Source organism: Coptis chinensis, chromosome 9 (genome assembly GCF_015680905.1).
Source record: "Coptis chinensis isolate HL-2020 chromosome 9, ASM1568090v1, whole genome shotgun sequence".
Lineage (NCBI taxonomy): Eukaryota > Viridiplantae > Streptophyta > Magnoliopsida > Ranunculales > Ranunculaceae > Coptis > Coptis chinensis.
Window position 1 is genome coordinate 79,515,150 of NC_141464.1, and position 12,290 is coordinate 79,527,439.

A 12,290-nucleotide genomic window follows, 5' to 3' on the forward strand; every position below is an offset into this window, starting at 1 on the left:
CATTGTGACATTGTAAAAAACTTTTAAGCTCGCTAAACGATTTTGAAACTGCAGCAGGCCGGTATTTATATAATTATATATGCATGTACAATTTTCTGAAAATAGTCAGATCACATACTTACATTTATACTTATCCAAGGCGAATAACTCTATGCATGTTCTTGATCAAGGTCACGTTTATCGGTTTATGTCTGGAAGGAGTTTTCCCCTTTTTTATCCTCTCACAACCAAGGTCAAAACCATTATCCGGATGTTCTGTTATTATAAGAATGAAGACCTCAAACAATCAAAATATGCTCCACTTTGATAACTACACTGACATAAAATCTGTAGGAAAATTGAGCTTTGCAGAGCAATCTGAAGCTAGAATGCTCCATTTACCGGATCTCATATAGGTTACGGGCTTACGGCATCCCACCTTGATGTGTTTAGTAGAAATCTTGATAACTACTAGGCGTCTAGGAGTACACATTTCAGCTATCACCATCACAAATTTCAGATCATGAAAATAGATAAAGACGTGACTTAATAATCAGCTTTCCTAGATGAATTTGTCAAGAATCTTGCACATGATGACTGCAAAGTAATCATTTAAGATTCTTGTATGAATTCCTGTTCAACATGACTTGACATTGATTTCAAGCGATCAACCACATTAGACTCAATATTCTTGGTGAGCCTTTTCAGATTCTTGGTGCTTTTAAGCCATGCAATCCCGAAGAACATTTGGATAGTACATGTGTTAGGTTTTGGGAGATCTTCTACTTGATATCTGATGTGAATCTGCAAGTGAGATGGAATTAAAATTGTATTAGTTAAGATATTTCCAAAATAAGAAAGATGCATTAATCTTAATTCCTGGATGGAGAAATGAATATGTCAGAGCAAGAATGAGAGGATGTGTTCATACAGTGAAATGGTCGCTTTGTGGAATTCCCTGGATGTTCAAAACCTCTTCGATAAGCCATCCTTTTCCTTCATAGAAGGGAGATATTTGTTGTGTGCTGGTTGCTTCTCCTCTATAGTGTGAAATATGTTTGTCAAATTTATAATAAATTTGTCTCTGGTACACATCAGGCTTCACCGATTCCCATGATGTATGAGTATAGTCGAGGTAACCTACTTTCTCCATTACTTTACTGTCTAAGTACCCTCCACCAAACAAATCCATGAAGAACTTCATCTGTGAATATAACAAACATAAACAATTTGAGAGTCGTGGTTTAGAAAACATCCCGAGGATGGATATTAATGCAGAGATGCACTACAGATGTAGTAGATAACTTATAACAGAACATGGAGTCATCAGCATGCCTACATGTGAGACCTCCACAGTACAAATCCATATCCAACGTGGATAATATAGACCGTCACATCATATATATATTCATGACTTCGGATTATCAATTAAGATCAACTTAAATTTGGTGTACGTAAAGTTTTCCATGATGAGACAGAAAATCAAGGTGTGAATATATGTTGAACCTCCATGAAGGGTACCACAATGATGAATGGAATTGTTAATTGTTATGAATCTATTTATGAATCATACAAGTGCTCTATTGTTAATTCAAACTAATATTGTACTAAAACTTTAATTTGTCAGGATAATCATCTTCGAAATGTCAGAAAAATCATCGTCATTCACAACAATGCATGGATTCGCCATAGACGTACATTTAGGGAGAGAGAGAGAGAGCTCACAGGAACAGAAATAGTGGAAGAATAAACCTCTGACATGCTCACATCCTCCTGGTCTACTACGTTTCCAGTCTCTTCAGTTTGAATAGGTTTACTTTCAGATTCTTCTTCAGCTATCTGCACCTTTTGCTCAGGACCCAAGGACTTTGCTTTCCATAGTGCCATGATTGTCCTGTTCAAAGAAAATGGATTTTACTAATAACCCTTTACTGTAACCAAACAAAAACACTGAATCTTAAGATTCTTCATAACAACTAGATTCAAAAGCACAAACTCCACTATTCAAGTATGATCAGCGTACCATAAAACACGAAAAACGTCTGGGAGGGAAAAGTTTGTCAACCATGTATGTTAAATGCCCTTACTTCGAAAATACTCGATTTTAATATTCTTACAATAAGTGTCATCTATCTATGTCGAGGTTTCAATCTGTTTCATAGGAAGCTAAATATAGAATTTCAAAGATCACAAATACAAGGATTCTGGAGTGGGAAGGGAAGAGAATATTAGGAGAAACTCTTAGTTTAATTCATCACTGTGTGTCTATGTTGGAGAATTTATGTTCAAAGGTACCTGTGTGCTACACCGAATGACACAAAGGAGTGGAAGTGGAACTTTAGCCGGCCTTCTTCATCTTCCTTCTTGGCACCATGTCGTGCATCCAAACCTCTGCCTTGCCAGAGAACTATGATAAGTGACTGACTACCCATTGATGTCAGAGTGGGAGAAAGCACTTGAATGTCTTCTATATCATCCCAGAGAAAGAAAAATGTTGTTCTGTTTCCAAATAAGTTTCCATGAAAACCAATTATTCTTGCTGAAAGAAAGAGGCGGCCCTGCTCAGATCGGAAAATATAGAGTCAACTTTATAAACTTGTAAAATGCAGTGCAAACTTTTGAAGGATTTTGAGACTTAGAATTTTGTGCTTATTAGCTTCAGAATTCACACAAATATAAAATGTAGGACAGTAACAACACCTGGAGTAACATTTTGCGCTTCAAGCGACAAGTGAAATCATTGATAAGAAATTCCTCGGGTGGAAGCTCAAATAGTTTCTGGAACGCCGTATTTGTTTCAGGCGACGGCATGTTGATCTAAATTGAACATAAATTTCAAAGATAAATGAATATAAGGTTCGAAACGTACATAACAGGAATAGTCACCGAAAGAATCAGCTGATGCATACCTTCTTACCAACCTCCTTCTCCACCTTTGTCAAGTACTCTTTCATAGCCATGTTACCTTTTGTATTATTCATGAAAATTTTCAAATGCAGCATAGACTGGCATGCTTGAGCTAATTTTCCTTGAAGAGGGATCCATATATCAGCAAGATCCGATATATTAGATTTTACAAAATTGATTTCAGCATGTCCCAGGGATTTTGCTTCATTGAAAGGTCCTTCAAAATCAAATACTTCTACGTCCATCACAGATGGAGGCTCATCCATGGCGTCAAACTCAAATACCTCTGCATGCAGTACAAGTATCAGTGAGTAGAACGGTAAGCAAAATATTTCACTGAGAGATATGTAGCTTTTACAATGTTAATGCCACTTCCATGGAAAAGGAGCTTACCATTCCATTGAGGATCAAGTTTCTGGAACTTGATAGAACTGGTTTTTGTTTTACCGTTGCAGGTAAAGATTATGTATGGGTCTGAGAAACCAGTAGAATCGACAGCTGCTAAGCTATAACCTTCAATCAAAGCAATGGTTAACAACCAACCTTCCCCTTGTGCTTTTACTCCATGATCAGTTCCTGTTTTTTGATAATGTGACAAGAAAAGAAATATGTTACTAAAATGTCTTTAAAGCACGGAATCCAAAGGACGTTGATGGGCATTTTCGAAGGTAAGATGCATATTTAATAGTGAAAGATTTGCAATTACAATAGAATCAGTAACAGACAAATCTAGAGGGTCACTACTAGCAAATAAAAGATCTCTCATAGATATGAACCAGAGTCTTTTTGAATCGCAGCTAGATACTTGCACCTAATGCGTATAGTAGTATAGTAGCAGTAGCATGTCTGTGTATGGATTAGCTATTTCGAATTGCAGCTATTTGAAATTTAGTTGACCTTTTGTCGAATGGATTAGCTATGAGCTACCCTAATCTTGTACAGTTTTTTCTTTACTTTATTTAATACAATTTCCACTTACCTAGCAAAAGAAAAAGCATGTCTGTGTATGCAAACAATGTGATTCAAATAGTTGATAAGAACGTTACGAGTTAGGTATCAAATTTTTTATTGTTTTGAAGTTAGGTTTTTTGTTTATATAATGATTTAGTGTGCAATATCAAGAGCAAAATAGGTGTTACCTTTCTGCACTCTGGCTCGCAGGAAACGTGATATCATTGGTAGAGCCCGTTGCCCTTGGAGAACCAGAACCATACACACAATCGTTTCAGCAAATGAGTCTGGCAAGTCTAGTCCTCTGAATTCTAGCCCTTGAAATGTGCTAGTCATGGCAAGCAAGATGTGCATAAGGACATACAATCCCATAAAGGCGGCGGAAACTACAGTAAAATTCAGAAGATACTGAGTTGCCAATGCCAAATCTGACTGCTTCTCCACCTGTAAAGAAGCTAAAATGTACTCTTTGTTGGAGCCAAGATCTTTCAGATCAACTGGCTTAACATTCTGAAATAACAAACTTGAATATTGCTCAAAGCTTTCCTTCAGACCTTTTCGTGCTCCACCTTCTATCATGCTTTTCATCATAGTGCTCTGTAGAAAATTTATGCGCCACGATATTGCCAACCTGGACGATTTTTCTCCTGATGACAACTCGGGTCCAGGTGTGATACAGTAGAGTGTTTCCACTTTAAAGGTGTTCCCAAACTTTGCATCTGGTGTGCTCACACTAACTAAAACTGCAAAATTATTCCCATTAGCTTTCAGATAAGTTTGCTCCTCTATGGCCTTCACAGCCTTCATCATTTTTGTAGCAGCCTTCAAGTAGGTAACCATTCTTTTCAAGCTCTTTCCATCATTTTCAAACTTCCAAGGTTCTTGTCGCAGTTCCTTATTCCCCTTCACGTCTGCCAAAGAACTGGCAAACTTTGAATCTGGCGAAAATAGTAGAACGTTCAAGTCGGGTGGTGCAACTAGATATGACTGGTCTACGAGTACTCCTCCTGCTAAATTGCTGGGTACTTCCACTCTTTGATTTTTTGACTCGAAGATTTTCATCATTTCATCAAAGTTGCCAGTACTTGACTGATTTTTGTTCTTCTTTTCATAAAACTTATTATGATAGGTCTCAGGTTCGGATGTCTCTGATGAGTCTGACTGAGCAAGACCTCGATCATTGGGGGGTGCTGTTTCGCCATCATTTAAAATTGGAGCAATGTCATATGACTTCTCTTCAATAATTGAAGTGGCTTCTTCTGCCTCAGTTGATGATGATAACCGCGGAGAACTAGTTAAAGATAATCCCAAGAGGTCATTTAGAGACACCGAAGATGATTCACTGATTTGGTCTGTATATCTGTCCATATAGGGTGGTGAATAATTACCAATGCGAGGCTGTGCTCCGTCTAAGAAAGGATTCTTTGGAGCAAATTCAGTGAAGAAAATTGAAAGAAGAATTTCACCTGAAAAATGTAGAAAAGGATTAAACAGAACACACATGACATACCAAAGAAACTTCAAACTTTACTAAAGGAAAAACATAATGGAACATATCAGTTATAATTTCAAGACAGTTGAGTGAAGTGGAACTAATAAGAACTTAGACTACATTGGATACAATACAAGAAAATTACCGCAATCTTTGTGTTTGGACTTCTTGCTCTTTGGTTGCAGAGTATACCACACAGTTCCTAAACTCTTCTCTGGCGCATCATAGATTTTTTCTATAGGAAATTTCAGCTGTCCAACTAAGTCATCATTGAAGTACTTATCTTCATCCATGACATAGACAAGAAGCTCTTCGTCGAGATCATTAATAGGAAAACTAAATTCTTCTCCCCAAATAGGATTCAAGGTCTTTTTCACCACCTTAGTCCTGAACTTTTTCTCTCCAAGCTTTATACGGACATAAGGATCACTTGAACCATTTAAGTCCATTGCACGCAACCGCTGCGCTTCATATACATGCACACAAAGCCTCATTGTTTAACAACTGAAGGTAGTAGTAGTAGTAGTTCTGAAGTGTCTGAAGGTTTCACTTTCTATAACTCGGAAAGACCCCTACAAAAAAAATGCAAGTGGGCAAACAGAGAAGTTAATTTGGTTCTAACAATATTGGATAAAAATATGTTAGCTAAAAAAACAATATTATAAATCAAAGAACATAGATTATTGAAGATCAATGAAAACCGTGTTTGCCAAAAAACAAAAATGATCGATAGAATCCAGGTTGACTGGAAGTTAGACGTGCCATGGAAAACTTGAGAGAATAGTCAATTCTGTTAAGTATTTTTTTGATCTTTCTTCTTTGTCTTTTTTGATGTTATATTTTGGCCTGCATTTTTGGCCTTGTGGATATGTATATCTTTACACTGTAGGTATTATAGGTTTTGTAATTTAAAATTCTATTGGCCGGCATTGTCTGTTCTAATTACATTTAGTTAACCATAATATAAACTACCATTATAAGAACCAAATACTGCTATCCAGATTCAAGGGAGGAAAAAATGGATATCTATTTTGTTTTCTTTTGTTCATGGCTTTTCCAGATTCAAATTGGTAGAAACTAGTTACTTTGTGAATGGAATCAGATAGTAATTTGTATATATAATTTTGCTTTTAGGTGAAAAAATTAGGGTGGAGAAAATCAAAGGAATGAACTTATGTAAATTAGAATATTAATTCATTTGTTTGAATGGATTATGTAACAACATGTTTTAGATTAATACAGGTCGAGGTCTGACAAAACATTTCAATAAGAAAAAAAAAAATCAAAACGCTAGTTGTGTTCTTTGTTCGATTCAATTTTTGCTGCTCTGTTGCATGTGCTAGGTGAGAAAATTGGGGTGGAGAAAATCAAAGGAATGAACTTATGTAAATTAGAATAGTAATATATTACATTTGTTTGAATGGATTATGTAACAACATGTTTTAGATTAATACAGGTCGAGGTCTGACAAAACATTTCAATAAGAAAAAAAAATTCAATACGCTAGTTGTGTTCTTTGTTCGATTCAATTTTTGCTGCTCTGTCATGTTGCAAATAAATCTTGTCGAGCATTTATATGTGATTGAGGAATATTGTTGGATTCATATGAGTGTACTACCTGTAAAATATAAGAATATTATATTATGGTGTGCAACATAATTGATATTCCACACTGGAGAATAAAATATCTCAAAAAAAAATGCAAGAAGAATATATATTTTTTTTATCATTGTTTTCAAAATGATCTAGATAATCCATCAACTCTTTTTTTAATGTGATTAAATAAGCTAGCATTATTGGACAGAGAAAGAAATTGTAGCTAGCTAACAAATGCTTTTTTTTTTTAATATTTAGAAACGATCACATTGAGAAACAATTAGAAAAAATAGATTGGACACTGTTAATATTTGTTCTATAGATCTATTAAGTCGGATATAATATATGGAGTGAATTAAATGTGTAAATAAAAGCTTTCCGGAATATGTCTATGTGGCAAGATTACCATTTAAAAGTTTTCAATATAATGTGAATCTTATTTCATGTGTATGAAGATTCAATGATTCAAATGATGGAGTGATGATTTTTCAAACCATCTGTTTGGAGGCGATGACAAAAAAGAAATTATTATGGATGCTAGTTGCATCGTTGAATTACATATGTTTCACCCTGTTGTTAGTCGCACAATCCTTTGATCAATTCTTGCATTGGTTATTGGTCCTCATTTTGAAAATATTATTAGCACCCAATTCCACATGCAGTATTTTTGTAGGTTTCGGGCTTCAACAAAGAAGTAAACGACGGATATTTTCTTTTGTTTATGTTCCATATTATGATTTCCTACATAACTATACCAAAAGCAAAAAATAAATAAATAAATAATACTCAACCAATATGTGGCTTTTATATGCAACTTGAAGATGTTGAAAACAAAACAACTATCACGCAGAATAAATAAAGATAAATAATCTAGTTAGTAAACCAATTTATATGAATTTTAACTTGGGATAAGAGACCCCAAGTTTTTTATGGGAGTTACAGAGTTTGGAACTATAGTGAGAGAGATTACGCTTCTTTAACAGCTTGAAAGGTTTCATTGTGTTGAAGGAACTCTTAATAAATTGGCACATGTGTTACATGTGTAAGTCATATAGTTGATTTATTCATATATAATTTAATATGACCAAATAATAAGATAATTGTAAGTATAATAATTCGCAGCATTATTGTTTTGGATTTGAATTTGGAGATGCTAATTGTTTTTCTCAACTGCAGCTTCATCTTTAGTCATCCGCATTTTTGTTTTTCACGTGCTGAAAAAAAAAATATTTGAAAAGGTACCTAGCTGCCTGTTTTTAGTACTTGTGCAAAGAACTATTTAATTGAAAAAAAAGTTAATATATAAAATAAGAGAGGGGGGGGGGAATGGGAATAACTAACCTGAATTGACCTTGATGATCCTGCTGTTATAACTTTTTCTTGAAGTTGTGCATTGAACTGAGCAAATTCATTAGATTCTAGTGAATCAAAGTCCTAAAAAAACGTTAATAGTTGTTTGTTTGTAATAAATTCATTTTTTTTTCGATGTAAAAGGCAAAGTAAATTAGCAAAATCAAAAATCCAGTTTGATGGAAAGGGAACTGTTATGCAAGGAGTTTTCTTTACAGATGAAAGATATCTTTATATACTATTCTTTTGACCACACTTCTTAGTATCATCACTAATTACTGGTTCCAGATAATCAAATTCCACTTAGCTTACAACCCCATGCCACACCAACCCAAAACCATGCTTATTGAAGTTGTTGAGAATCAGTTAAAAATGACAGCAAACAGAAGAACCCCACCCAAAAAAGAGCAACTCTCTGAACCTCAAAGTTCAAAAAAAGAGAATTTCTAACCACCATACCAAGTGGCTATTAAAAAAGTGATAGAACCTTCTGCCCAACTGCACATGTCTCTTTCAAGACAAAATGACATCTCGAGATATCCATTCGGTCTTGGAATTACTTGTGCCAGATTTCGTGTGGCAAAACACTTAAGGGTTGGCTTGTATAGATTCTCCAAATCTAGCCTATGAATTTATAATACATTCCCCTGGAGGAAGAAGTTATGCAATAGCTGCAAACTTGCAATAAGCTAAAAAAATCCATGAAACTTGGAATCTAGGGCCTAAGTCTAAGTTACTACTGAAATGAACAAAAACGAACAACTGCCTAGCCACCAAAAAAGCAGACATTCAAGGCTTTCTCTCAATAACCAACTCCTATAGAACCAATTCCTTTTTATCCTATTCTCCAACCTTTCTACAGTAAACCAATAACTCCACCTTTTATTCAAAATGAGTTCCCATTCTTTAAATAAGCATATAAATATACGCAAAAATTTAAATAGAACTTCATTGCTGCAATTGCCCAGAAAATGTCACACCATATCATAACTACAAACAACAAAAACTGAATAATCAAACCATACCTAGTACTGGTTTCACTTTGTTGCTTTGCAATTTGCAAACATTCATTATGCAAAGGGGTCCTACAAAAGATAACCATAACCATGACACCACCGCTCAAAACCAAACTTTGCATAATGAGTTAAACTAAAAACACGACATATGGTTTAATTATCATCGGTAAAAAATGATAATTTAAAAACGTAAATATTAGGGTGTTATTAGTGATAATCATTTGTTGTGATATTTACACCTGAATTAATAAAACTTCTCTTCATCATAATAGCAAGACATACATGATTTCCATTCTAATCTCCAACTCCAATGTAACAATAGGAATCAAAGAAAAGAAGTTACCAGTAAAACAACTCTTACCCTTCCAAGTTGTGTTCATCACAGAAGTTACGGAAGGTAATGCAGACATGTGTAACTCTGGCTGCACCAATAATATTGTCATGGAAACAAACTCATCTTATTTGTTGAACGCAAAGTATGAAACATAATGAAATTTCTTTATAAAAGACATGGTATCCTAAACTAAGATTAGAAGATTTCATTCGAGTCCAAACAACCTTGACTTCAATTTTTACAACAATTTACGACTTGGGGAGTTATTTTAAAACAATTGTCATTTCAAAGTATTGACAATTGATATTTTCTCACAACGAAACTTGTGCTTATGCAACATATAATCTTCTTTAGGCAATTTACATATTGCACACTAACATTTTATACTTCCACCAATCTTAGTTAAGCCTTATCAACTCACTTCACTAAATGCTTCAAGCCATTCAAGGTATGGGACTATGTAGACAACTATAATCTAAAACTTACCTGGAGCTACTACCCTTCAAGGTGTGGGCATTATTATCAACTGTTTTGAAGTCTACCATTGGTTGTTTTCTGTAACAAAATATAAATCAAACAACTCGGACTTCTCATTTTCAACTTAATCTTAAAAAAACACAAAAAAGGGGGTGTTCAAAATACTTATAAAACTCTATCCAAGTCATGAAAAATCTTCTGACAGTCTTAAAAAATGAGAGAAACAACTTCAAATGCAAAATCTGTAGTGCTCTCCTCTTGAAGTTGCTAAAGCTGTGAAAATTGATCATCCAAACATTTCTTCTCACAAAAACAACAACACCCAATCATCAAAATCAACCCCAAACTAACACATTTAATAATAAATTCCAAAAAAAAATCTTTTACCTCTGCGACCATGAAATCATAGTGATATTTAAAAGAGATTTGAGAGAGAGAAATGGGAACATAAGAAGAAAAGAAAGACGTCTGGTTTCCTAATATTTAAATTCAGTATAAATGGTAATAAATTCAACATTAATGTGAAAACATTAGTCACAAACAATTGAATAGTGGCGTGTAGTTGATTTTCAACTTGAATTTACACATACGTCCTTAAGGTACTATATCATCTGAAAGGTATAAATGGTAGTAAATTTTGAAATGACAAAGTAATCCTTCTTAAAGGCATTGAATAATTTGTTTGAATATTTTATCAGGAGTATTTAATTATAGAAAAAAAGTTGGTCCAATTTAAATGTCCATATATGTTAATTATGGTGTACTCTACTAATTGAGATAAGATGCATGCATTTTAAGAACACCCAATAAAGGAAGTACCAAATCCCTAAAAATAAAAATGATCGAAGAACTTAGTTTTTCGATAAAATGGGATGCAGTTAATTAGTAGTTGAGACACTCAAAGATGCCGGATCTAACCATCAGGACCTTCATAACAATTTCTAAAGTATTTTCCAATTTCTTATAAATAGTAGATACTAACAAACCATCATAACTTTAGAGTTAACATTGAAATAAGTGAAAACACAACTTTCATGGATTGGAGGCAAGTGCAAAATATTGGAACATAAGTAAATTTGGTGATTCTTAGTCTATGCATACATATATAGATACATAACTTGGATCTATACTTACATTATGACATTGAGATTCTGGAACAGTGACATAAAATGGCATCTAATTATCTAAATCAATGTTAACAGTGTGAGTGTTATATATACTTTCAAAGTGTTCTCTCTCAACAAACTATGTATAAATTGAAACTTAAATCCATAACTACCTATCAACATTGAACGAAGAAAAGGAGCGTTTGAGACCCGTAAAGACTTATCTTTATCTCTTAATGAGACTTTCGAAGTATTCCTTCAATTTAGTTCCAATCTCAATCTTTTCATCATTGAAGCTCTCCCATCATCAATGAAATAGAGAAGAAAATTAACTTGGCATGAAAAGCCCTCAAGATGGGTTTGTAGATTGGTATTAGGTCATAGCTATGATCCTTCATTGAAATGAAACACAGAAGATTAGTTGCATCATCACATTTGGCTAATTCAATTCAAAAAGATCTAAACTCCACCATGATCATCTCATCAAATTAATGCAACATGAAATCATAATAAAGAATATGAAGTTATAAGGTTTTAGTACTAAAAGTATGGTATAGTCACAAATATTTTTGTTTAAAATGATAGCGTAGAGGCACTTGCATATCGGGTCAATCAGTCAATGTACTAAGAAATTAAGTATTCTAAAAGTTTAAATAAATTTGATATAGCAAAAAATCATAAACCACTCTTACCTATTGCCCGATCAATTCCCATGACCATGGATGCCCTTAGAAGAATTCCTTCATACCAGCAGAGATAAAATTTCCTACTGTGAAGTTAAAATGGTAAATGCACTACTAAAAGAAGTTATTTTTAATGGATGTCTAATATCATTGTAAGAATAAAAACAGTTTCATTGTCCAATGTTTAATTACAACAAATTCCAGAAAGTGCTTAAAACAGGTGAATGTGCATGGAAATTTGGAATCAATTCCATTTTAAAGAAGTAACATATGGGAAAATAAAATATGGTTAACGTTATTTCCATTAGAGAAACCAATAATACTCCATTCATCTACAGAACCTTGACTATTTTGTGCATGATTGCCCATTGGTTTCCAAATTGGATATGTATTAGAACA

At 33.9% G+C, this 12,290-nt stretch overlaps 1 protein-coding gene across 2 annotated transcripts; it reads right to left on the reverse strand.

The window, feature by feature from the left end:
• Nucleotides 1-344: 344 nt before the first annotated feature.
• On the reverse strand, nt 345-5,966 carry LOC147478447 (C2 and GRAM domain-containing protein At1g03370-like). Of its 2 annotated transcripts, none has more exons than XM_086583154.1 (9): nt 5,475-5,965; nt 4,026-5,303; nt 3,280-3,462; nt 2,889-3,172; nt 2,680-2,796; nt 2,275-2,537; nt 1,705-1,873; nt 911-1,183; nt 345-783 (listed from the first exon to the last, which is right to left on the reverse strand). In XM_086583154.1, exons 1-9 carry the CDS (start codon nt 5,821-5,823, stop codon nt 592-594), a joined length of 3,108 nt encoding a protein of 1,035 aa, XP_086439280.1. In that variant the 5' UTR covers nt 5,824-5,965; the 3' UTR covers nt 345-591. The 2 variants fall into 2 exon arrangements, with proteins under 2 accessions (XP_086439280.1, XP_086439279.1); XM_086583153.1 differs by having other exon boundaries at nt 510-783; nt 1,678-1,873; nt 5,475-5,966.
• Nucleotides 5,967-12,290: the final 6,324 nt, after the last annotated feature.

Bases quoted from the DNA above. Each gene is read 5' to 3' on its own strand.
- LOC147478447 (XM_086583153.1), bottom strand. From the start codon at position 5,823: ATGAGGCTTTGTGTGCATGTATATGAAGCGCAGCGGTTGCGTGCAATG. The intron at 1,874-2,274 runs GTACCTTTGAAC...TTCTTTGAACAG, and splicing joins TCATTCGGTGTAGCACACAG to GACAATCATGGCACTATGGA. The intron at 784-910 runs GTATGAACACAT...TCTCACTTGCAG, and splicing joins CACAAAGCGACCATTTCACT to ATTCACATCAGATATCAAGT.